Source organism: Leucoraja erinacea, chromosome 6, assembly GCF_028641065.1.
Source record: "Leucoraja erinacea ecotype New England chromosome 6, Leri_hhj_1, whole genome shotgun sequence".
Taxonomy (NCBI): Eukaryota; Metazoa; Chordata; class Chondrichthyes; order Rajiformes; family Rajidae; genus Leucoraja; species Leucoraja erinaceus.
The window spans coordinates 24,560,211-24,587,134 of NC_073382.1; the positions used below are offsets into that span (position 1 = coordinate 24,560,211).

Sequence of the window (26,924 nt, forward strand, 5' to 3'; positions counted from 1 at the left end):
TTTCAAACACGGATTGCGTTGCACAAATGTTGTGGGGGGTGGAGGGGGTTCACTGTGCTCTGCTGGGAGAGAAGTTTATTTTCTTACCGGGCTCTTGCGTGTGTGTATATCTGGGCTGTATTGACAGGCTGATTAGAGTCAACGGAACTGTTCAGCGGAGCCAATGGCCCAGCTGAGATCCGCAGGTAAGGCTGTCAGGAAGTGGAGATGATGTGTAGGGCAGCAGAGTGAGAGGGTGTGAATGTTGTCGGCACCGGCCAGCGTCAGCCCACTGGCCAAGCAGTCTGCAAAGTTACCAGTATTGCTTTCCCAATGCAACAAGTGATAGGTGCAGGTACAAGTACAAGCTTTTAGGGGAACTTAGTCGCTGCTGCCCTTTTCCACGTTGAAATCTTTATTAAGGGGCGGATCTAGGCGGAGGAGAGCCCGTGGCCGGTGTTGCAAACGCTGGGAGGTGGAATAGAGTGGGGAACACTTGGCATTTGTGTTGGAGACACCGCGAGGTTCAGAAGGAGGAGCGAAGAGAAGACATTACACATCCAACAAGCAAGATTGGTGGTAGCTTTCCCTCGCCCCCTTCGTGAAGTTCACTTGGCAGCGATTTAATTCACAGCGCCGTTCCGCAGCCCAGCGGCTGTTAAATCGCCGCACTCTCTTCACTGCGTGTTCATTCTTCGTCTGATCCAACCTTGTGGGTTAGCAAAGGTGCTACTTCACCAATACTCTCGAAGAAGAAAGAATCGTTTGATACCTCGAAATGGAGAGGAAGGGACAGTCGGATTCTAATGTGCTGGCGTTTGCAGAGGGTCAACGCTGGGTTGAGGTGGGTTCACGTTTTTAACGATGTTCATATTTTTAAAATTAAATATATTTAGGTACTTTAAAAGAAAAAAAAGATGTTTACCGATTTTGGCGGATTTTGTTTCTAAGTTAAGTACACTGAGAAACTATTTGAAAGTGACTATCAAACTTGATGCTACATTCTTTGTGGTAGCTCTACTGCTAAATCATTTACTCGTGAAGGCATATTTTAGTGTTGGAAACAGCTTCTGAGAGTTGAGTGACTGTGGTTGTTGGGTTTTTTTCCCATTGGCTTAATGACCGATTGGACCACGAATTCCCCAGGGACATTAATTATTCCTTCTAGGTATGTGCTGAGATTTTGCTTTGTGTGCGTCAAATGGGCCAGGTTTACAAGTAAACTGCGGAGTTTATTTTTGGAAGCGGCCGCTTTATTCCTTCCCTTTTGTTCCGCGGTTTCGATGTCAAGTTTACTGTGAAGTTAGTGCTTTGGGAATTAGAGAGAGAGGGAGATTAGTGGGGAAGATTGTAAAACGCCAATGTCTGCTTGTTTGGGCTACAGTACTGCACAGAGAACACGTAATTAAAGAAAGCTTTCGAAATGTTACTCCTTCAGGTAACTGAGATAATTTGGACAGGAGGATGATTGATACCAACATTATTGCTAAATGTCTCAAGTTGACGCACCTAAGTAAATAGTTTCACTAAAGGAATCACCGCTCAATTATATGTGAGGCTTTATATTTATTGGCAAAACAAGTCATAAATCGATTGCAATTTCTAATGTTAAAGGGTGTGGGATGTCGATTGCAATAGATTTATTATTTTGGGTTTCTCCTAGATAGGAGAGTTTCAGGAATTGAGCAAGAGTTACAGTATTGGTTAAGGAAGAGCCAACTGCTTTTACTTGCACTTCTTCCAATACTAGTGTCCTAGTCATACAACTTGGAAACAGGCCCTTCGGGACACCGACCCCATGTTGGTCATCAACCACCCATTTTACATACATCCATTTTTTAATTTTTGCCTTGTCATTAGCCCACCTCGGATACCACCACGCACCTACTCATTAGGGGCAGTTTACAGCAGTCAGTGAGTATACGAACTTGCAGGACTTTGAGATGTGGGATGAAACCGGAGTGCCCAGAGTGAAGAATGTGCAAACTCCACATAGCAGCACCTGAGGTCATGATTGAGCCCAGGTCTCTGGCATTGCTAGGTTGCGGTTTTTACGAACTGCACTGCTGTGCCGCCTTTTCAGGATGCAAGCTTCAAAAGGTGTATCCTTTTCACAATGGTTGACAGCTGTTTTCAAGGGATGAGATACTTTTTTGACGTGTCGGTAAAATGTAGGAATCATAGGAGCCAAATTGTACACAATAAACTCCCACCAATGGCAGTGTAATTCAGACCAGGTAATCTAATGTTGGACGAGAATGCCAAGAATTATTATTTTTATTAATGGCATCCATCCAATTTACAATCCAATTCCATTCTCCCACTAATTTTCCCTGTGACCTATTTCCCCAGATTCTATCATCTACCTTAAAGAGGGGCAATTTACAGTGGCCAATTTACTTAAAAACCAGCAAATATTTGGAATGTGCAAGGAAACGGGAAGCATTCGCAGGGAATGTGCAGACCTCACACACGTCACCTGACAGCACCTGAGGTCAAAGTTAGACTCGGGTCACTGTCTTGCTTACTCTAATGTTTTTAGGGGGGGGGGGGGGACCTGAGAGATCAATGGACCTATTACTGACAAGTTGCAGTCTTGCCCTGGGTGGGTGAGCAAGTGAATGAGTTAACAGATTTTTTGTTGCTCTTTATTTCGGGTTTACCAGAGTTTTATGTTTACGTATCCGTAGTGCTGCTTCATGTAAGCATTTCATTGTTTTGTTTCAGGACATATGACAATAAAACACTCTGGACTCTTCCAGACATGTGGTACCTTTGGTGGTGAATTTGTGGTATTCTTTGCTGCAGAAGGCCGTGGAGACCAAGTCAATGGATATATTTAAACAGAGATAGATAGATGCTTGATTGGTATGGGAGTCGGGGGTTACGGGGAGAAGGCAGGAGAATGGGGTTAGGAGGGAGAGATGGATCAGTCATGATTGAATGACAGAGTAGACTTGATGGGCCGAAGGTCATAATTCTGCTCCTACCTTGGCAAAGGCCTTGTTAAGGTCCATGTACATGCGTGCTGCACTGCCCTCACCGATCTTCTTGATCACCCCTTCAAAGGTCTCAGTCAAGTTGCTCATTGAAATTAAGAGAATACAGTTAGAGCTGCTGGCCAGTGTGATTGGGTCAGTCTTGACAAGCACTACTGCTGTCTGTGGAGTTTGCTTGTTCTTCCTGTCGTGTGGGTTCGCCTCCCACACTTCAAAGGCATACTGGTTATTTGATTAATTGACCATTCTAAATAACAATGGGAAACTTTGGCTGGGTGGGTGGTGAGAGAATTGGGTGGGGGAGGGAGTATATTATTAATGAGCAGGTGTGTGAGAACATTTTACATGGAAATAACTAGGTAAATGAGATTGATGAGATGGCTCTGTGAGCCAGCAGAGACTCAAAGACTTGAATGGCCTCCTTCCCTGTCATAAGGAAACAAGAAATGTGGACTCAATTTAATTACTCCATTGACTGTCGAAGCTTTTTCTGCAAAGGTCCAAATCTCTGGACTTCCCTTTCCTCTGCCTCTCCACTTCTGCTGCCTCCTTTTCAGGCTCTCTTCCTTTTGAACCTACCTCTTTGATCAAGCTGTTGTTTGTCTACCATAATCTCTTGGTTTATGCTTGTCGTCACTATTTTCCCTTGGGAAAGCTCCTAAGAAACATTTTGTTTCTTTTGTGTGACATTGACTTTATTTCAACAAAGGGTATTGTTGGTTTTAGTATCCACAAGTCCTGTATGTAGCAAGGCTGCAGAGAGCAGTGGCTTCTGACATCATTCCCATGTAATTGTCCTACCTTCCACCTGCACCAGGGGTACTTTGACCCATTAGCCTACAGGTATCATGCCTTTGGGAAGTAGGAGGGAACATGCAATCTCAGGGAGAATATCCAAACAGACAGCATCAGAGATCAGAATTGAAGCCAGGTCGTTCGCGCTTTGATGCACAAACCCAACCTGCTGCACCAATTGGTTTATCCTATGTTTCTTTATTACTTACACATATCTTTGTTCCAAAAGACTTGAGGCATTATACTTCCAATAATTATATATTGGATAATATAATCGCAATTACAAATATACCTATTGTGCTGCATAATTTGGTTATAACAGGACACCAATAAAATTCTTGGATTTTAGAGCTATAACATGCCCTGGTTATCTATTCTGGTTATCGATTCTGTTTCTAATTTCTTGAATGAAGGGGGTGGGGTGGGGGATGGTTCACAGTAGCTACTACCAAAGATTATAGAGGAGCTCCTCTATAATCTTTGGCTACTACACTGTGTTGCCTGTAACTTGGTGATCCAGGGTCAATTCTGGTCTCTAATGTTGGCTGTATAAAGTTTGCATGTTCTCCTGACTGCATGGGTTTCTCCAGATTTTCTCTCGTATTTCAAAGAGGTGCATGCTAGCGGGTTAATTGGCCGCTGTAATTTACCCTAACGTAGGCGCATGGTAGTATCTGGAGTTGAAATAGTTGAGGGGAATGTGGGGAGAATACAATGAGAGCACTGTAGGATTTGTGTTACTGGGTTCTTGAATGGCTGCTGTGAAGTCGATGGGCTGAAAGGTCTGTTCCTGTGCTGCATGACTCCATGAAACCGAATCTATTTACTGCAGTATAACTGATCATTTTAATGCAGGAAAAAAGGCAAACAATGTGCAAAAAACAAGCTTGCACAAACAGGGGCGTGACAATGATCACTTTCAGTAATACTAATTGAGAGATAAATACAGGCCAGGACATGAGAAATAACACCACTTGGTGTCGTCAGAAGAGTGACATGAGATTGTTTGCATCCACCAATGAGCAGATTAGCCTTAGTTTAACATTGTTAACATCTTTCAGGAGATGGCAGCTCTGACAATACAGCACAAAAGCTCTTGCCCAGATTTTGATGCTCAATTTGTAAGCCCAGGAACTATTCAAACTGATGAGGGAGTGTGTTATCAATTAAGTCACAGTTGGCACTCAGGATGCAGAACTCGCTCCCAGTTTCCCCCAAAGCAACAGGAGAGCTGGCAGATGTTCAGCTTCACGAGATATTTCAGTGGAGCTTATTTTTGGTCGAATTTAAAGCACATTTGTTATCCACAACATGTGGATCGGGTATTGGGTAAAGTTGGGGAGGAAGACTCTAAACAATTTTCTCCAGTGTAACAAAGGTCAACTATAAGGTTTTTTTTACACCACCTAGAGTGCCCTCCATAATGTTTGGGACAAAGACCCATCATTTATTTATTTGCTTCTGTACCCCACAGTTTGAGATTTGTAATAGAAAAAAAATCACACGTGGTTAAAGTGCACAATTGCCAGATTTTTTAAAAGGGTATTTTTAAACATTTTGGTTTTACCATGTAGAAATTACAGCTGTGTTTAGCAACCCCATTTCACTGCACCATAGTGTTTAGGACACATGGCTTCACAGGTGTTTCTAATTGCTCAGGTGCAATTAATTGCCTCCTTAAACCAGGTAAAAGTGGGCTCTCAGCACCTAGTCTTTCAATCAGCTTTGGAAACTTTTATTGCTGTTTATCAACATGAGGACCAAAGTTGTGCCAATTAAAGTCAAAGAAGCCATTATGAGACTGAGAAACAAGAATAAAACTGTTAGCGACATTAGCCAAACCTTAGGCTTACCAAAATTAACTGTTTGGAACATCATTAAGAAGAAAGGGAGCACTGGTGAGCTTACTAACCGCAAAGGGATTGGAAGGCCAAGGAAGACCTCCACAGCTGATGACAGAAGAATTATCTTTATAATAAAGAAAAATCCCCAAACACCTGCCCGACAGATCAGAAACACTCTTCAGGAGCCGGGTGTGGATTTGTCAATGACCACTGTCCGCAGAAGACTTTGTGAACAGAAATACAGAGGCTACACTGCAAGATGCAAACCACTGGTTAGCGAGAAAATTAGGATGGCCAGGTTGCAGTTTGCCAAGAAGTGCTTAAAAGAGCAACCGCAGTTCTGGGGAAAGGTCTTGTGGACAGACGAGACAAAGATTAACATATCAGAGTGAAGGCAAGAGCAAAGTATGGAGGAGAGAAGGAACTGCCCAAGATTCAAAGCATACCACCTCATCTGTGAAATGCGGTGGTGAGGGTGTTATGGCCTGGGCATGTATGGCTGCTGAAGGTACTGGCTCACTTATCTTCATTGATGATACAACTGCTGATGGTAGTAGCATAATGAATTCTGAAGTGTATAGGCACATCCTATCTGCTCAAGTTCAAACAAATGCTTCAAAGCTCATTGGTCGGTGGTTCATTCTACAGCAAGACAATGATCCCAAACATACTGTTAACGCAAAAAAGGAGATTTTCAAAGCTAAAAAATGGTAAATTCTTGGGTGGCCAAGTTAATCACCTGATTTAAACCCAATTGAGTATGCATTTTATATGTTGAAGAGAAAACTGAAGGGGACTAGCCCCAAAAAAACAAGCATAAGCTAAAGATGGCTGCAATATAGGCCTGGCTGAGCATCACCAGAGAGGACACCCAGCAACTGGTGATGTCCATGAATCGCAGACCTCAAGCAGTCATTGCATGCAAAAGGTATGCAACAAAATATTAAACATGACTACTTTCATTTACATGATATTGCTGTGTCACAAACATTATGGTGCCCTGAAATGGGGGAAACTATGTATAAACACTGCTGTAATTTCCACATGGTGAAACCAAAATGTATAAAAATGGCCTTTATTAAAATCTGACAACGTGCACTTGAACCACATGTGATTTTTTTTCCTATTACAAATCTCAAATTGTGAAGTACAGAGGCAAATAAATAAATGATGGCTCTTTGTCCCAAATGTTATGGAGGGCACTATATGTCAAGTAGTTCTGAGTTGCTTGACAAAGTTGTACCGGAATGAATGAAATACAAGCAGGAAGTATTCATCAGGTCGGGTAGTAGCTGGTTGACCAAGACAGAGTTTCCAGGAAGTCCCCAGGCTCCATCATTATTTAATTCCCTGGAAATGTCTCTAACCTGAGCTGTTTGTAAGTTAGAAAAGAACAAGAACAGCGCATGGGAGAGGTTCACAGTAAGAGCTGTGATGGGAGTGTAAGCTGACATAGGAAGAGAGGTACCAGCCCACCCCAGTGAGTCAGTGAATTGACCGAGTCTGCTCGGTGCTCTCAGTTCTGCTTGGCTCAACCCAGTCCCCTTTTGTTGCGGCACGGGTTATGGATTGTAACCAACTACCGGAGCACCCCTTCCTCATCCGCATGTGCCGGCACCTCCCTAACTGACGACCTGAACTCCTTTTACGCTCGTTTCGAGAGGGGCAGCACCACTCCAGATCTGCCGACTATCGACAATACCGCCAGCGGGCTGGCTACCGAAGCTGAACGGAGGAATGTGCGCACATTCTCGCTGTCCGAGCACGACGTGAGGAGGGCACTGACACGGGTGAACACAAGAAAAGCTGCAGGCCTCGATGGCATCTCGGGGCGAGTACTCAAGTCCTGTGCTACGCAGCTAGCTCCAGTGCTCACTACATTATTCAACCTCTCCCTGGACAAGTCCGTGGTCCCTGCCTGCTTCAAAAAATCCATCATTGTACCGGTACCAAAAAATGCCTCCCCAGCCTGTCTGAATGACTACCGTCCGGTGGCCCTTACTTCGGTAGTCATGAAATGCTTTGAGAGGCTGGTGAAGAATCACATCTGCGCCTTCCTCCCTCGGAACATGGACCCGTTGCAGTTCGCATACCGTCCGAACAGGTCCACGGACGATGCGGTCTCCCAGGTCTTGCACACCGCTCTCTCCCATCTGGACAGTCAGAAGGGGGGCTACGTGAGGATGCTGTTCATAGACTACAGTTCAGCCTTCAACATGATAGTCCCCACCAGACTGGCCGGGAAGCTAATGGAATTGGGGCTCAACACCTCCCTGTGTGCCTGGGTCCTGGACTTTCTCACCGCCAGGCCCCAGGTAGTCAAGATGGGAGGGAATACATCGGAGTCCCTCACCCTGAGCACATGATCGCCCCAGGGTTGCGTCCTCAGCCCCCTATTGTACTCCCTGTACACACATGACTGTGTGGCTAGGTTCAGCTCCAATTCAATAATTAAGTTTGCTGATGACACTGTGGTGGTGGGCCTGATCTCAGACAACGATGAGAAGGCATACCGGGAGGAGGTGGCTGATCTAGCACTCTGATGTCAGGATAACAGCCTCCTCTTGAACATCAAAAAAACGAAGGAGCTGATCATGGACTTTAGGAGGGCACATCATCCGAGGACGTACACTCCATTGAGGTTAAATGGGGATCCTGTGGATAGGGTGAACTGTTTTAAATATCTGGGAGTCCGCATCTCTGAGGATATGACATGGGCATCACACGCCTCAGAACTCGTGAGTAAGACAAGGCAGCGCCTTTACCACCTCAGGCAATTGAGGAAATTCAGAGTGTCTCCGAGGATCCTCCAGTGCTTCTACGCAGCGGCGGTGGAAAGCATCTTGTCTGGGAACATTACCATCTGGTTTGGGAATTGCTCTGCCAAGGACAAGAAGGTTCTGCAGAGAGTAGTGCGTTCGGCCGAACGCACTATAGGAACTTCACTCACCCCCCTGCAGGAACTATACAACAGGAGGTGCAACTCCAGAGCAAATAAAATCATGGGAGACCCCTTCCACCCCTGCAACGGACTGTTCCAGCTGCTACGGTCAGGCAAACGCCTCCGTTGCAATGCGGTGAGAATGGAGAGGTTGAGAAGGAGTTTCTTCCCAGAGGCAATTCGGACTGTAAACGCCTATCTCACCAGGGACTAACTCTACAGAACGTTTTTCCTTCCATTATTTATTATGTAAAAGAATATGTGTGTTATGATTGTGTTTATAATTTGTTTGGTTGTTTTGTTGTTTGTCTTTTGCACAAAGGTCCGCGGGCATTGCCACTTTCATTTCACTGCACATCTCGTATGTGTATGTGACAAATAAACTTGACATGACTTGACTTGGAGGCTGGGGAGAGAAGTGATGCAAAAGTGTCCCATTCCCACCTGGGAGAAGATTCCTGGAGCCCCATAGATTCTGGCAAATCTATCCCATCTGTCCTTGCCATCTCCCAAATGTGGATATGAATGTTTGGGGGTGTCCATATCTTCGGAAGGAGATGTACCACTTAAGGTCGAAGATCTTCTCTTGAAAGTAGCAACAGCCAGAAATGAACAGGTTTTAAGTACCCCTTGACACTTTCAGTGTACGCAGTGACTCCACTATAAGGGTAATAACATCTGCAGGGTGGTTCCAATGCAATGGGACATTGGCACATCTGTTAACCTCCAGGAAGTACATTACTATCTTGAGAGCTTGCAGAATAATGATGTTTATCTTTTAGTTTATTGTCACATAATAATAATAAATACACATTTATTGTCATTGTAAATACATACAACAAAATTTCAGGCGCACTGCCCGAGCGGAGCTATAATTTAACAGATAAATAATAATGACAATGGAAACAATAAAAACGGCAAGAAAAACGTTGTCAAGTCAGAATGTGCGAAATTTCACAGTTTAGTCTTTTGGCAGTACAAAATATTGGCTATGTGTGATCAGTGCAGAGTGGTGATAGCCTTGGGGTAGAAACTGAGGACAGTGAATTTTTTCTTGTTGTGTGCTTTCCAGTCAGTGGTAAGACTATACATGATTACAAACAAGCCGTCATAGTGTACAGATATAGGATAAAGGGAATAATATTTAGTGCAAAATAAAGATCAATAAAGTTCATTAAAGATAGTCTGAGAGTCCCCAATGAGGTAGGTGGTAGCGTAGGACCGCTCTCTAGTTGGTGACCGGATGGTTCAGTTGCCTGATAACAGCTGGGAATAAACTGTCCCTGTATCTGGAGGTATGCATTTTCGAGTAAAGGGATGGGGTGGGGGAAAAAGGAAAGCTTCCAGGAAAGGGTTAAAGAGTGCAGAACACTGGGGAAACTTTTAAATGTTTCTAACTGGATTTAGAAAATGAATGACAATCTTTACGTCCCAATGCACTAGGTTATGTATCAAGAGTATTCATCCGTTAAATCTCTCATTATAATATAATCGTTGGATTTTGCGTGCCAACTGGCTGCATCACAACTGCATTCCATGCATTTCAGTGTCAAACACACCAGAGTAACAGGCTAACTGTCTCAGTTTTGGGACGATAGAATTGCCAATAGTATTTTCTTATAAAAAGACCAAAGCAATTTGCTGAATTATCTTTTTATTCATCTCTTTAATGTCCTGTAGAATGGATCTAGGTCCATTGTGCAGAGATAATGGAGTTGGCCTCTGAGTCGGCATCCCTGTCTACGTTATCCAATGTATTCTCTCCACATTCCCGCAAAACTTTCCTTGAGATTCACCTATACACTAGAGACAATTTACAATGGCAAATTAGCCTACTGACCTGCATAGGTTTTGGGATGTGGGAGGAAAACCACATTGTCTTTGCTGAAATTTCACAAATGTTGAAAATGTCCTTGGTTTTTATCTCCTCACTGCTGTAGTTTTGTGGTGACACTTTGATGCAAAACTATCCATGTGGGTTGTGTTTGTGATTAGTTGTACATTGAGGCAAAGAGGTGGACTAACTGAGCAGTAGTTGAGAAAAATCAGTGAAAGAGGTTGACCCAAGTATTTGAGAAAAAATTCAGTACTCATCCCTCTCCACCCTCCCACCCAATGATTTCATAAGTAAATATAACTGAAAATTTTAGTATTATTTGAACTAGCATCAACCATCAGCTGTGTCATCATGTCCCCGAGACTGCTGATGTAAAGCCATTCTGGCGGAAATGTGAATTAGCAATAGAGAATGTTAGACATTCTTCAAAGTGAGTTAAAAGGATTGAGATGAAAATAATATGCAGTTAGTAGGAAGAGCTGATTCCTACCCGTTGCCAATATAGCAGTATGTCTCCACAGCAGTAAGAGGTCACAATAACCTAAAGCTGTTGCTGAAAGTGAGTGAAATCTTCACTTTTTTTTGTCAAGTGTGAAGGATTTATCAAAACTGTGTGCAAGTGATTGTTTCAATTAAAGTAAAAATTTAAGGTACACAAAAAAGCTGGAGAAACTCAGCGGGTGCAGCAGCATCTATGGAGCGAACGAAATAGGCAACGTTTCGGGCCGAAACCCTTCTTCAGACTGATCGGGGGTGGGGGGGGGGGGTAAAAATCTACCTCGGCATCAATAGAGCATTACTGTTATTTGTAATTACTGCTTCGAATAAAAGTGAATTGTGTTCTACTAACATGAAACTTTAATCAGCTGAATTTAAGACTTTGGAGCAATGATGATATTCGTCTCCTGTTCCGAACATGTACTACTATGTTGCTCACCCTGACTAAATTCAGTTAAATGTACAATCTTTGGTTTAAAATCCGAATTGCTTCTCTGGCGGTGCACTCAACGAGCCAAATAATTCATCTGTGGGGCTGTCATGTAATCCTTACTATGTAGGAAGGAACTGGAGATGCCTGATTAAAACGAAGATAGACACAAAAAGCTAGAGTATCTCAGTGGGACAGGCGGCATCTCTGGAGGGACCTGAATTTCGACCCGAAACGTCACCTGTTTCTTCACTCCAGAGATGCTACCTGTCCCGCTGAGTTACCCCAGCATTTTGTGTCTTTCTAATCCTGCTGTCTTTGTAAATAATTTCCCCCATCTTTGTAACGGGTCTGAATTTTAACCGTTAAATACAATATGTTTGTGTTAATTGATTGGGGGCCCTGGACTTGCCAACAAAGAGTGAGCTTTATTTTCCCTCGTAAAAATATTGTGATTAGATTTCCTTTCCGTTGCTGCCACGCATGATGTTGAATTTACAAAAGCTTTATAGAGAATGTCACATCCAGTGAGAGTTCAAAAGCAGAGTTCCAGAAATAACCCCAAATTGTTACCCATATTGCTCATACATAACTTACCAAAAGGTTTTATTGGAAGATAACCAGAAGCAAGTGCGTAAGTGTTTAACGAGTAACATTGTGTGTGAGTCTTTGCAAAATCACACTCCTACATTTTTTTTGGAACTTCCAGCAGAATTTTCATGCTATAAAAACACTTGTTGAGTTTGGAGAGTTTTTAAATGCTGCAGCTGAAGCGATGTTGCTCTTGGACAAAGTGCTGTTTAAGTTAAACATTCCTTCACACGTTTTCTATTAAATTGTACTTCCAGAGGACATAAACCGGAGCGACAGCAATTCTGCATTGGCACAGTGAGGCACATTCGATTTTCAAGCTGAATGTTCAGAAGGAATGGGTTAGCTGTTTCTGCTTTAAGATGTTAAAGTTTGGCTACTCAGTTTTCCCAACCGAGTTTTCATTGTAGTTTGAATTCCATGGAACAAATGTGCAAGTTAAAAGTTGGACAGTTGAATTATGGTAGACAAAAATGCTGGAGAAACTCAGCGGGTGAGGCAGCATCTATGGAGCGAAGGAAATAGGCGATGTTTCAGGTAGAAACCCTTCTTCAGACTGAAGAAGGATTTCGACCCGAAACGTTGCCCATTTCCTTCGTTCCATAGATGCTGCCTCACCTGCTGAGTTTCTACAGCATCTTTGTCTACCTTCAATTTTCCAGCATCTGCAGTTCCTTCTTAAACAGTTGAATTATGGCTTTGTTGTGTGACCTTAATTCAATCACGTGTGTGTTTTTAAATATCAAGCCAGAACTTGCTTAATTAACCTTTGGTATTTCGCACCTTTACCCCCCAAGACTTTCATAGTTAATTTTAAACTGCAATCTTCCATTCTACTTGCGTAATGTTTCGCCACTCACAACTTTTATAAATCCTCACATTGTCTTTGCTGAAATTTCACAAATGTGAAAATGTCCTTGGTTTTTATCTCCTCACTGCTTTTGGCACAGGTGATTGTTGATAGTTTTGTGGTGACACTTTGATGCAGTTAAGCATCAAAACTATCCTTGTGGGTTGTGTTTGTGAGTAGTTGTACATTGAGGCAAAGAGGTGACTAACTGAGCAGTATTTGAGAAAAATCAGTACTCATCCCTCTCCACCCTCCACCCAATGCTCTCTTGGTTTGATTCTCATAAGTAAATATAACTGTTCCAGCTGAGAGTAGTTAATTTTAGTATTATTTGAACTAGCATCAACCCCCATTTAGAGAAGTGAATTCCAACCTTCCCCAGCTTCACCACTAAAGCACGGCTCAATTTTTAGATTTGTTCTCGTTTGCTGTGGGACCCTTTGAGTTGTTAGGCATGGCCCTTTGACATCAATAGTGTGGGTCAGTGTGCTGCCTTTCAGAGCTTTCAGTCTTTCTTAAGATGTAACTTGCTCTGTCAGTGGATGTGCGAACGGACTTTGTTGTGGTATAGTTATGCTAATCACCAAGGATGACTTTGTATAAAGCATTTTTTGCTGTTGTTTTTGATGTCTCCCACTCAAGAAGCAGAGACCCCTATTTGATGATTATAGTCTGATACCATGAATTCTGCATTAAAGATATGTGATGTCAATCCGGGAATTGGTTCCTATTTGTGTTGGTGAATTGTATTGACATTGGCATTGGAACCTCGAGTCCTATTGCTGCACAGTATTGTGTGGGAGTAATTAGTGAATGATTAATTAATGTAGGATTGCAGTAAATAGAAATAAATATCACTTAATGTAGGGCTATATATGATGTTACACCCTCATGACTGTGGTATGCCTTTTACTAATAAACAAAGTGCTGGAGCAACTCAGAGGGTCAGGCAGCATCTTTGGGGAGGGGGGGAGGGGGTAGAATTCTATAACATTTCTAAATTGAAATTTAGTTGTAATTTAAAAAATATACACAACCAAAAACTGAAAAGCTCTTTGTGCATTCTTAGTGCGGCTCTACGCCCAATATTGCTGGTGTTATACCCAGTTGTGTTGGTCGTCAAAATGTGTAGGAAGGAACTGCAGATGCTGATTTACATCAAAGAAAGACACAAGATGCTGGCGTAATTTAGCAGGACAGGCAGTATGTCTGGAGAGAAGGAATGGGTGACGTTTCGGGTCGAGACTGGTTCACTGAGAGTCTGAAGAAGGGTCTTGATCCAAAACGTCACCCATTCCTTTTATCCAGAGATGCTGCCTGTCCCGCTGAATTACTCCAGCATCTTGTGTCTCTCTTCAGTAGTGTTAGCATTTTTCTTTAGACATCATGCCATTTTTTACTGGCCCCATGGGATGATAGTCATACAGCGTGGAAAGGGACCCTTCGGTCCAACTAGCCCACACCGACCAACATACCCCTTCCCTTGTATGAGAGGTATCCCCATGGGACACTAGTCTTCATTCTCCAGCAGCTGAAGGACCCTAGACTGTGGTCCTCTCTCACCGATCCTTCTGTGTGGCTACACAAAACCTCAGTGTGTCCATCAGCACATACTCCTGCAGTCTGGAATGGGGAAGTCGGTAGCATTCACCTCCGGACATCTACAAGGAAAAGGCATGTAAATTGGCCAGAGGAAGCGCCAATCTCAGGTCAGTTCAGGGGAAGTTCCACCCGCCACGGGTACCATGTAATCCTGTGCTACCTGCTCAATGGTCGGATAGTCTTCGACTAAACAGTCTCCCCCACCTGGTTTGCCAAGTGAGGAGGGGGCTGTGGACCCCCAGCAGGACCAAAAACAAGATCTGTTAAAGGGCGGATGAGCTTCTAGCGAGCCAACGGCCATCCACACTTCAGCAGAAGTTGTGATCACTGTCATACATAACATTGTAAGAAATGATGATAAAGCACACACACACACCAAAATCCTATACTTCCAGCGGCGGAGATGTGTGGTGCGTCTGTCACCTTTCCCGTCGGAAACCAGCATCACTGCGTCACTAATGTTTTCACCGATGGTGAATGAATGAAGCTGTTACGACTCCCGAATGCAGGTACTTCAGAGCCGCGTAACACAAGGCAAAAACCAGGTTCAACTTCAAAAATAGTTTTAATTATTCAATGGAACACAAAACCCAAACCTGATTTAAACAACCCAGTCAGGGATATGGATGAACTGACAAACAATTTAACAATGCTCCAGCCAGCCACGTGATGGACCGTCGAACCGGAGACTCTAAAACCTGCCTAAAGAGATATAACCCTGAAACAAAATACACGAAAACACTAAGGTCAGCCCTTATCCGTCCCAATTCAATATTTGTTACCAAGGAATGGTGAAAGTACACAAAGTTCTATGCCATGTGGCCAGGCCTCCCTCGGCTCACACCAGCAGTCTGCTCATTAGTCAGGGTCGACGAAGAAGAGAGAGAATCCTGGGAAGCTCTGGTATTTAAGCTTCAGATGAGTCACCCGTCACCTGACGCAGCTTGGCCAATCGGGTACAGGAGCCTTTAACCCCTTGATTCCAGACTCGCATCCACGAGGCCTGTACTCGGGAGAGAAACAGAGAAAGGTAAGTACATAGCATTCACCAGGAGGGGGAAGCGCCTAACAGAAGCAGCAAACTGGAGGCCTGGAAGAAATTTAGAACTCAACAGGAGGACAAAGAGGTTTCTGTGTAACCTTCGATTCTCCAGCATCTGCAGTTCCCTCTTAAACAGGAGGACAAAGAGGTTAATTAAGATGGGGTGTAAAAGAGCATGAAAGAAAGCTTGCGGGGAATATAAAAACTGACTCTAAAAGCTTCTTCAGATATGTAAAAAGGAATAGATTAGTGAAGACAACTGTAGGTCCCCTACAATCAGAGACGGGTGATTTTAAAAAAAAATGGGAAACGAGGAAATGGCAGAACAGTACTTTGAGTTCTGCCTTCACTAAGGAAGACACAAACAATCTTCCAGAAATAATAGGGGACCGAGGATCTAGTGGGTGGAAGGAACTGATGGGAATGCACATTACTCAGGAAATGGTGTTCGGTAAACTGTTGGGACTGAAGGCAGATAAATTCCCAGGGCCTGATGATCTACATCCCAGAGTACTCAAGGAGGTGGCCCTAGATTTAGTGGATGCATTGGTGATCATTTTCCAATGTTCTCTCTACTCTGGATCAGTTCCTGTGGACTGGAGGGTAGCCAATGTAACCCCACCTTTTTAAGAAAGGTGGGAGCGAGAAAACTGGGAATTATAGACCAGTTACATCGGTAGTGGGGAAGATGCTTGAGTTGATTATCAAAGATGTTATAGCAGCGCATTTGGAGAGCAGTGACGGGATCGGTCAAAGTCAGCATGGATTTATGAAGAGGCAATCATGCGTGACTTAACTTCCGGAATTTTTTGAGGGTGTAACAAGTAGACTGGATAAGTTAGAGCCAGTGGGTGTGGTGTATCTGGACTTTCAAAAAGCCTCGGACAATGTCCCACACAAGAGATTAGTGTGTAAAATTAGAGCACATGGTATTGGGGGTAGGGTATTGACATGGATGGATAACAGGTTGGCAGACAGGAAGCAAAGAGTAGGAATTAACATCATTTTCAGAATGGCAGGCAGTGACCAGGGGTGCCGCAAGGCTCGGTGCTGGGACCCCAGTTATTTACAATATATATTAACGATTTAGATGAGGGAATTAAATGTGATATCTCCAAGTTAGCGGATGACGCATAGCTGGGTGGCAGTGTGAGCTGCGAGGATGTGTAACTCAGTGGGTCAGGCAGCATCTCTGGAGAAAAGGAGTAGGTGACATTTTGGTTGTTGGTGTTTAGTGGCCAATGTTTATTTCCCGACCAGTGCACACACCTAATTATTTGCAATTGTCATTATTAAATCTGGGAATTTGCTGTGTGTATATTAATTTCCCCATTATTTTATGTTACAACATAAATCACATCAGAACTATTCCATTCGCCTTTACATAGTTTGGTTGTTCTAAATAATACAAATAGCGCTTTATTTCTTCAATTTGAAAATGTTCAGATTATTCTTTTTCAAGGAACAAAGAAGCAAATTTCTCAATAATTTGCCTTGAGTGCAAAACAGTTGCCTGTACACTTTGATTGTTTTTCCTCTGTGCTATATTTTTAGAATATTTGTAAATTTGGCTATTTAAAATCTATTTTAGAAGAAAAAATCTGATGCCTTTGGGCAAATCCCTGACATTATTTGATGCCAAGAGGAAACCTATAGTATAATGCTTTCCATTCTTTCCCCAGTTGGATGCCACTAATGTACATGGAAAAAATGAACCAGTACTGAATGCTAACAGTTTATTGAGTGCACATTATCATGGCAGTTTCCTGTTGAAGCCCCCACTGTTCCATGGGATAATTGCACCCTAGTCTAAATGGGGAGCGATCTTTCCAACTTTTTTTGTACACCGCTCAAAATTCCAACATTATAAATACATCTGAGCATTAGAGGCTGAGGGGAGACCCGATAGAAGTATATAAAATTATGAGAGACGAGGTAAACTGAAGTAATACAGTGATAGAGTTTCTGCCTTATGGTGCCAGAGACCCGGGTTCGATGCTGGACTATGGGTGCTATCTTTACGTCGTTTGTACTTTCTTTCTGTGACCATGTGGATTTTCTTCAGGTGCATCAAATTCCTCACTCCAAAGATGATGGTTTATTGGCTATGGTAAAAAATGTCCCTAGTGTGTAGGACTGTGCTGGTGTATGGGGTTGGTGCGGACTCGGTGAGCCGAAGGGCCTGTTTCCGCGCCGTATCTCTGAAGTCTAAAGGAACTTTTTTTTCCCAGTGTGGAAATGACAAAGGATAGAGGACTTGGCTTTAAGGTGAGGGGGAAAAACAAATGTTGATATTAATAATGAATACATGAACAGAATTCCAACTTTTCTGTAGTCAAAACACTTTTCAAATCATCCAGATATTTCCAGTACCATATTGCTATTTTAGGAGACCCCCCCCCCCCCCCCACCCGCACGATGACTTGACGTGGTTCTAAGTTAAAATGCTCACTAGTGGAAAATTTAGGCTTCTGTATTTAGCGTTGCATTTAACAGCATGAAGCTGCGAGCTGTATAATTTGAGAATTATAGAATCAAATAAAATACATCTGTTAAGAACAAATTTAGAAAATTACGCTAACCTTCGATTTCTGGAATCTAAATTAAAAATCCAATTTGAAAGCCTTCAAAATGCCACTACCACTTTATTATTCATATCCAATTGGATTTGCATGCTCCTTGTCATTACGGAAGAATTTGTGTGCTGTTTGGGGTACTGTAATTAACAGCCGCCTCTTTCAACCATGGATTTGTGTAGGTGGTAGATTTTCAGCCTATTAATATCTCCCGAACTGACCATGATTTTCCTTCATACTGAAGTCAAGAGTTTATTTTTAAAACCTGGTTTTCTTTAAACGGCAGACTTGTCAGATTATACAGTCCACTCCCCAGTACTTGGAAATGAGGACCTCTTAGAATTCCTGCACCCTTTTAAACTTTAGACTTTAGAGATACAGCATGGAAACAGACCACGCCAGCCAGCGTTCACCCTGCACTATCCCACACACTAGGGACAATTTACAATTTTTACTGAAGCCAATTAACCTACAAACTTATCCATCTTTGGAGTGTGGGAGGAAACTGGAGCACCCGGAGAAAACCGTGGCCACGGGGAGAATGTACAACCTCCGTACAGACGGGAGCCTTAGTCGGGATCGAACCTGGGTCTCTTGCACTGTAATTCAATTTGCATTACAGAGGATCTCTCAATTAAATTCCCAAATTCAAACACGGAATTCTCTTCCACAATGAATTGATATTTTGGTTATCAATAATACCAGGATTGATTTTTATGTAGCAAAAACCAAAGTGCAGGAGGAACTTGGCAGGTCAGGCAACATCTGCGGAAGGAATGGATAGATGATGTTTCCCGTCAGGACTGTGGAGGGAATGGACGGATGATGTTTCTGGTCAGGACCCTTCAGACTGAGTAGAGGGGAGAGAGCTGAAAAGGAGAGGTGGGGGTGAGGCAAAGCCTGGCAAGGGATAGGTGGATACATGTGAGGTGGCTTGGGGCGGGAGTGTGTCTTGGAGACGAGAGTGCTAGATATGAAACAAAGAGGTGTGAAGCCAGAGGGATGGATATGGGTGGAAGGAGTGGAGAGGGAAAAGAGGGTGGATAAAAGGGACAAATTAGACTTGGGGATGGCAGGGGTGGGAGATGAGCATTTGCTGGATCCATTCTCCACTCGTTCTCTATAACATCAACGGTTTCATTGGGGCTGCCTTCTGCACATCTTGTCGATTTCATCAACTTGACTATTAACTTCCACCTTGCCCGCAAATTCACTTGGACTATCTCTGACACCCCTCTCCCCTTGATTGCTCTGTCTCCATCACAGGAGACAGACTATTGACTGACATCTACTACAAACCCACTGACTCGCAGTTACCTTGGCTACACCTCCTCCCACCTGTCTCTTGGAAGAATGCTTTCCCTTGACTTCTCCGTCTCCCCTGCATCTGCTCCCAAGGTGAAGCTTTCTATTCTAGGAATTGTGAGATGTCCCTTACTTTGGTAAATGTAGTTTCTTCCCTGTTGTTGAGAATGGAGCTTTCACATGTGTCCCCTTTGTATCTAATGCAACCTCCAGTATATCTGGTGGTTTCTACATGATCCCACCACCGGTTCACATTTTCCCATCCCTACATCTTCCCACTTTCTGTAACAATCACTCTCTCTGCAATTCCTCTCTCATCATGGGCATGGGGATGTAACACCTATAGAAATCAGTACCCGGACGGTACGTGTAAGGACGAGAAGCTGAAGCAAAGAAGTGGAAGCCAAGATACTGAACAGAAACAATTCCGAAAAACGAAATAACCGAAAGAACACGACGCCTAAAAGCCAAATAATCGAAAGGGCACGACGCCGAAAGGATACAAACCCGAATGGACTCCATGCCGAAAGGACAATACGCAAAACGGACATGATGTCGAAAAGCCGCCGAACGAACATGACGTCTCCGGGGACAGGATTTGTCCGAGACCTTGTCAACGATTGGTCGTGACCCCTGCGTCCATCACATCACTGGCCGGGAGAGACGGGAGGGTGGGGGGGGATTTTTAATTTTCTAGGCGGCATCAGTGGAGGGAATGGATTAGTTGTTTTGGGCCATTCTTCAATAGGAAGGAACTGCAGATGCAGTTGTCTTTGCAAAACAGCAAATGATTCTGGGAATGCCTAGAGTTAGAGAGAGAGGGAGGGGGGGAGGGGTTGAGAGAGAGAGGGGAGAGAGATTGATAGAGATTCCAGCCTCCTAATCCCAAGCACCGTGGTAGATCAACGCTTACAAATATAATCTGCTCTATGACCCCAAGCCGCTGCAATCCAATCACACTGGGTTTTATTTTATATTCAGCAAAGTCCAAAAACGGCGAAGAAAAATTATAAATCCCGTCTCCCCCGGCCAGTGATGTGATGGACGCGGGGTCTAGACGAATCGCTGACAAGGTCTCAGACAAATCCCGCCCCCGGAGTCAGTTCGGGTTCGTATCCTTTCAGGCGTCGTGTCCGTTCGGTTATTTGGCTTTTCAGCGTTGCGTCCATTCGGTTATTTGGCTTTTCGCCCTCGTTTCCATTCGGTATCTTGACTTCCACTTCTGTGCTTCGGCTTCTCATCCATCGACGTCCGCACCCGATAAAAGTCGCCACCTCTATCACTTCTATCCATGGAGCCCAGATGTGGCAGAGGTTCATGTGCACCTCCAAGTAATTTCAAGTAATAACTCCTACTCCCACCTCCCCAGCCTCTCCTTCCCCTGCTCCCCCACCCCAGATGAATAGCTGCAACAGACAGAAGCCATCGACCACATGTATGTCAAAGTAAACTGGAAAAACGGTTGAACTGTTAACATGAAACAGCTCATTGAAGTTATTTTTACAAGTCTAAAGCTACTGTAGAGAATATAAGCATCCAACTTAATGTGGTTTATTCACAGAAGGGAAGTTTCCACAGTAAGAAGTCACAGAGGAAGTCTATGTGATATTAAAGCTAGTGTGAACAATGCAGAATTGAGCTGGTGAAGCATATTTTCCACCATTAGCCATGGCAGAGAGTTGGTCCGCACCAAAGATTATGGTACGCACTATTATACAATGGTTACCTAGCGTAACTGATTATTAACATTGCATTCTTTATGTGCTATTGTGCCTGTATACAGCAGCAACTAGGAATTTAATTTTACTGTTGCTGGTACATGTAGTTTAGAGAAACAGGCCCTTTGGCCCACCAAGACGATGCCGATCACAATCACCCCCTACTATAGTCCTATCCTACACTCATGGGACAATTTAAAGAAACCAATTAACCTACGAACCAGGCATGTCTTTGGAATGTGGGAGGAAACCGGAACGCCCGGAGAAAACACACGCGGTCGCAGGGAGAACGTATAATCTCCGTACAGACAGCACCCATAGTCAGGATCAAACCTGGGTCTCTGGAGCTGTAAGGCAGCAACTCGACTGCTGCGCCACCGTGTCACCCCTATGAACAATTAAACCCTCTTCACATAACCTGAATGACTTTAACACAAAACGATGATTAAATAGTCAGAGCATCACACACCAGTTTAAATTATGGTCAAGGATGTATTAATAACTTAATTCAGACAAGCACCACCAATAATGACAGAAGTGTAGATGAAATATTGAAGATTTTAGATCTGATATTAGTGCACCACCAGAGGTAGAAAAATAAGACGACCAATGGTTTTGCTGACCATATTAATGGATCAACCCAAACTAAAGAGCCTCGGAACTTTGAATTAAAGTGGAAAAGCAGAGCTGAGCATGAATGGTTTGAACTGGCACATGACATCTCAATGAGAACATATGCAGCAGGATTTCTATACAGTTAATGGTTCAATGATACTTTGAAGGGCAAGGCGTCATCCATTCCTTCTCTTCAGAGATGCTGCCTGTTCCACTAAGTTACTCCAGCACTTTGTGTCTATCTCTGGCGTAAACCAGCATCTGCAGTTCTTTCCTACACATTAAAGGAGAAGGTTGTGTTATATTCCAGCAGTTCTCTTCCATTTGACGTGAAGTGGTTATCTATCGTTGAAGGACCTGATTATAAATGTGTGTTACTTCGATGCCTAATTTTACTGTCCAGCTTTGCAGATGTATTATCTCAATTATCAAATTGTCACGCAAATCCATCTGATATGAAGTTGACTTTTCTCTCTGTGTAATATTTCATGATTGTTCAGTGGATGTTGGAGCAGCCCTTTGCCATGGGTTTGTTCTCTTTCCGGGATTCTCTACATCTGATGCAGCAGAAAGTGCAGTGATGGCTTATGAAGTGTTCTGAAAAAGGATCACTATTTTATGCATTTAAAGGTGCCTACTTCCAATAATGTTGATTTTTGGAAGTTTTTATAGCCATCTCCCCTAGTATGTCCAGGTTAGTCTAATTTATTTGGTGTATGTAGTTGTGATATTTTACTTGTAGCATAGAAAAGCTATTTGTATTTTTAATTATGACCTTGGATTTGGACCTTGGATAAGAAAGACCTGGATGGGGCGTACTCAAAATAAGACGTGCATTCTTTATGCATGAGAGATAAGGAAATGTCTTTCCATATTTCTATTATTAGTTGGGGCAAGAATCAACATTTCCTTTTCAAAGGGAAATGTATGCTGATTTGTGAGAGATTAGCTTTGCCCATGCTTTTGAATAGCTTGGAGATTCAAGTGCTTTAGTGAGTTCAATATTTCAGTTATGCTCCAATTGGCATTTTAAAATATACGATGAGTCATCCAACTTGCGAATAAAGTGCAGTGAAGTTACCAAAGCCTGGTGGGTAATGGAAGCATTGCCAATGGTCGAGACCCATGAAGATCAAAATACGCTTTAACTAAATTTCAATCTGGTTGGGATTTACCTGGATCTGTTTTGTCATTAATGAAGCTCAGAAACGGGTAAAATTTGCAAAGATTCAGAATTGGTCCAAGGGCATTTTGGTGGTGTGGGAAGGAGGACAAGTTGATCAGTGCTTTTCATGCTATTTAGTGACTATTGCACGTATTTGAACTTGATTGCTGTGCTCTACACTTAAGTAGACTAACTTAATTGTTCAGCTCACACAACCCAGATAAGTGGATTGTAGTCATGCCTCAGCCTTAACATTGGGGTCTGATACTATTCTGTTCAAAGGATAAAAAGAGAGAAACTATCATCATATTTTGATAGGACATACATTGACAAAAGCTGAAAGCAATGTATCTCAATAAAATACTTTTGAGATGTAATCATAAAGACCACCAGGGGGCGCCACACGATGGTAGCCTCGCGAACAGTCTGTCCGTCTTTTTGCCTTTTTGTTATTTTTAGTGTGTTTTAAAAGTATGTGTTAATGTTCAATGGTTTGTATTATGTGGCAGGTGGGAGAGGGGATCGGGAACCTTTTTTTCAATCTGTTACCTAGCCAGAGATGTGATTGTTTTCTGGATCGTATCTCTGGTCGCTCTGCGGCCTAACATCATGGAGCTAGAAGCCTTGCACGGGACTGACTTTGAGTCCCACCGCAGGGACGTGGACTTGCCATCGGAGCCTGGGATCGACGCTCCAACCATGGCCTGCGCTTTTCACCATCAAGGAGCTCACAGCATCGGGTAGAGACCGATGTTGGGAAGCTCCAAACGACGCAGAAGGTTTCGACTCAGACTCAACTGTATGAACCCTTTGTAATTTTATATCATTAATCTGCTCCTAAACTGAAGAACAGTTGCTCAGCCTATTCATCCAGCTAGCCTACTGATTACTATGAGACAGTGAACTGACTCGTAGCTCATCAAAGATTGGAGCTTGGTCTTATCTCTTCTGAGCCAGATGATTTTCCCAAAAGCAAACTCATTTTGCCTCTTGCCTCTTTCATTGTTTCACCATTTTGCCTCTTTCACGATACTTGGCTTTTTAACGTGGTATCAGGTGCAATTGTTTAGTTTACAGATACAGCATGAAAAGGGGTCCTTTGGTCCATACTAACCTCAATCACTTGTACACTAATTCTATGTTATTACACTTTCACACCTTACGCACAAGCATCAGGTTTTCTCTATATTTTCTCTACACCAAGTTTTCTCTGTGCTGTGATGCAGCAGCTCTACCACTGCGCCACATGGCCGCACTGTTGTTGTATAAGAACAGAATTGGATTCTCACATTGCGCATCAAATGGCAGGTTGGAATAATGGCAGCCCAGCTCAAGTATAGGATAGGGTTTTGTCGTACTGAGAAATTTGTTGAGAAATTTCGGAAGGTAGGGTTTTGTGATGTCTGGTAGCAAATGTTGTTGCACTGATGATAGTGGCAGATTTACACACGTGTCATTCTATTGCAAGAACATATTGCTGGTGGAAGAGCCTTGCACACTTACTCTTTAATGTTTCAGCAGGCTTTGGCTTGCTGTTTCTCCAGGTTGTGCTTCCGAGGACCCTGCCCCACCGTGTTGTCCGTCCAGGAGATGTCAGCAGCGATATGGACGCCGAAAACCGGATTTTGACCCTGCCACACACTCGCCGTTTCTAAGTCGGTGCCATGTTCTCTTTAAAAGACAATTAGCAATGTGTTTTGTTTGAGCCAGATTCCTGACTCCTACAACTTCATTCCTGCAATGTTTTTGCTTCTTCCTGACTCCTACAAATTCCTGCAATGTTTTCTTCTTCAATCAATTGTCACACATCATTGACAATGGCTGTTTTGTCCAGTGTTGCTTCCGTGTTTGTTTCTACCTCGTGTGGTAACACAACATTGAAGGGAGCTGTAGACTATCTTAATCTGCAGGGGGCACTGTCTGAGTGTTTTGAAATGCTTTGTTCCCAAAATTAGACTAATTAAAAAACAATCTAATTTCCACACTTGCTGGCCAGTTATAATACATCGGCTTAATACAGCTACTGTACTAAGTACAATGGATTAACATAGATTTCAGAATTATAGATTTAGAATTAGATTTTAAATTATAGACCTGTAAAGCTACAGCGAGTAATTTAATTGTTCTGTTCCCTGTACACATGACCATTAAACACTCTTGACCCTTGACTCTTGGCGATCAGATTTGTGCACTAAAGGAATTTTGTGTTTTACTTCACCGCTTTTAAATCTTTTAGTGGTTTGTGGGAACCCACTCGAATAGTTTGCAACAATTGTGCTGTTAAATTTGTTGCTAATCAATATTTTTCTTTCCAACTATTCCCTCTCTCCTGGTAGTTTATTATGGATGGTGGAAATTTAGAAAAAGAATGGGGAGTGGGGGCGAAAAACATCCAACACGCCTGCTGACCTCTGTTGAGAGCTTAATACAGGTAGAACTATTGGCGTGAACTATTGTAAGATCTCTTAATATATTCCAGTTTAGCAGCATTTATTCTGCACGGATTAATCTTTGGGCATGTAACTTGAGTGTGTAAAAATGGTGCAGGTAGGGCATTGTTTGGCATTAGCCTTCCATCTGGAGAGGCAATGGAGCAAGTACCGCAATTCCTTGTCTACCACTTAACCTGCCATCTCCTTCAACAATTTGCCACCCTCTGTTACATACACATGTTATGTGTCTTGATATCTTCTCCGTAAAACATTTCAGCCATTAAATTATCTCTTCCTGTTTTGTATGTAGAATATCGTGTAAACTACCAGGTTTTGAACCCATGCATCCTCATCAATATGACTTGGGAGGGATAGGTTTATGAATTTTAATCAATGGTGGAGAATGAATGGCCTGAGATCTTCAAGAGAATCTTAGTGGATGATGGATGAATACATCTTGATTCAACCAAATAATTCAAAGCACGAGGCCAATAGATTACTTTGAAGCTTCGAAGCTCAGCACTCTTAACACAAGAACAGCAGCCAGTTTGTGCAAAGCAAGTCTTCCTTCCTGTAGACATAATGAGCAAATAATCTATTTTGCATATTGATTGAGGGTTAAATATGGATCAAGACCCATGGATAATGCTTTCAGTCTTGTTCAAAGTGTTTCCATGTGACAGAAGAGTTCAACCCAACTGAAAGAGTAAGGGGTCATTTAAAGATTTGTGCAGACCCCATTGTATTGAATTGGAGTTGAATTCTGCTGCAGGTCATAGAAAATCCACCAGAAGTGAGAAGGAGTGCACCCTGCTTGGTATCTGTGTTAACTAAGGCTTCTTTAATGCAGGTCCACCACAGATGTTCTGGTACCCTTGGTTCCAGAGCCTTTGTGGATTATATGCTTTGCCGGACCACCAGAGGTCAAGGCCTCAAAGGAGGGTTGAATGGACTGTCGAGGGGGCCGAGATACTGACCCTCAAAGTCGGCGCGGAAGTCAGCTATGGGAAAGGGTCAAGAACCCTGGCCGCTGGGGGCAAGTTCGACCCGCTGATTGACCGCGGAAATCGCGATGAGGTCGACAATGGCTGCCTCACCCAGCCCAATTTTTTTTGGGGTGGGGAGTTCCGGGGGGGGATTTCAAGTGCACTTTCATAATCCTGTCCAGGTTAAAGTAGGTGCCAAACCACCAGTTGCTGGAAAATCAGTGGTGAACCTTGTACAGACTTCTAAATTTCAACGCTGTAAATTTAAAAGTTATTATTTATTTTTAAAAAAATAACTAAAAAGATTTCTATATATACTGGGAAACATAGAGGCACAAACAAAATCAGCTAGGACAGTCTGAAGAAGGGCCCCAACTCAAAATATCTGTCCATTTCTCTCTACAGATGCTGTCTGAGTTGCTCCAGACTTTGTTTTTTTTTTTTGCTCAATCAAAGTTCATTGGATTTGCTAATCATGCATTTGCAATCATTGTTGGGGCTAGAAAAAGTCTGAAATATTTCTACTTTTAGATTTAATTTTGTGTTTAAAATGAGATTCCCTTCCTTAGCATTCCAAAAATTGAGTAGTTGGTACTTGGAGACATAGTCTCTTAGATTTAGGATTCAATGCCATCATCATGTAGATTAGTTAGCTCGATTGTATCCCTTATTAATTTTTCCAATTTCCTTGACCTTTATTAATTGAAAGTGATGAATAA

The 26,924-nt window shown here is 42.9% G+C and overlaps 1 protein-coding gene across 5 annotated transcripts in view; it reads left to right on the forward strand.

Moving 5' to 3' along the window:
• The first annotated feature begins 334 nt into the window (after positions 1-334).
• lmo7a (LIM domain 7a) overlaps positions 335-26,924 on the forward strand; it is a 203,921-nt gene continuing 177,331 nt past the window's right edge. For all 5 annotated transcript variants that reach the window (XM_055636734.1, XM_055636738.1, XM_055636737.1 and 2 more), the window contains exon 1: positions 335-823. In XM_055636734.1, coding sequence (XP_055492709.1) covers positions 758-823 — 66 coding nt within the window. In that variant the 5' untranslated portion in view covers positions 335-757. The remainder of the gene's footprint in view (positions 824-26,924) is intronic.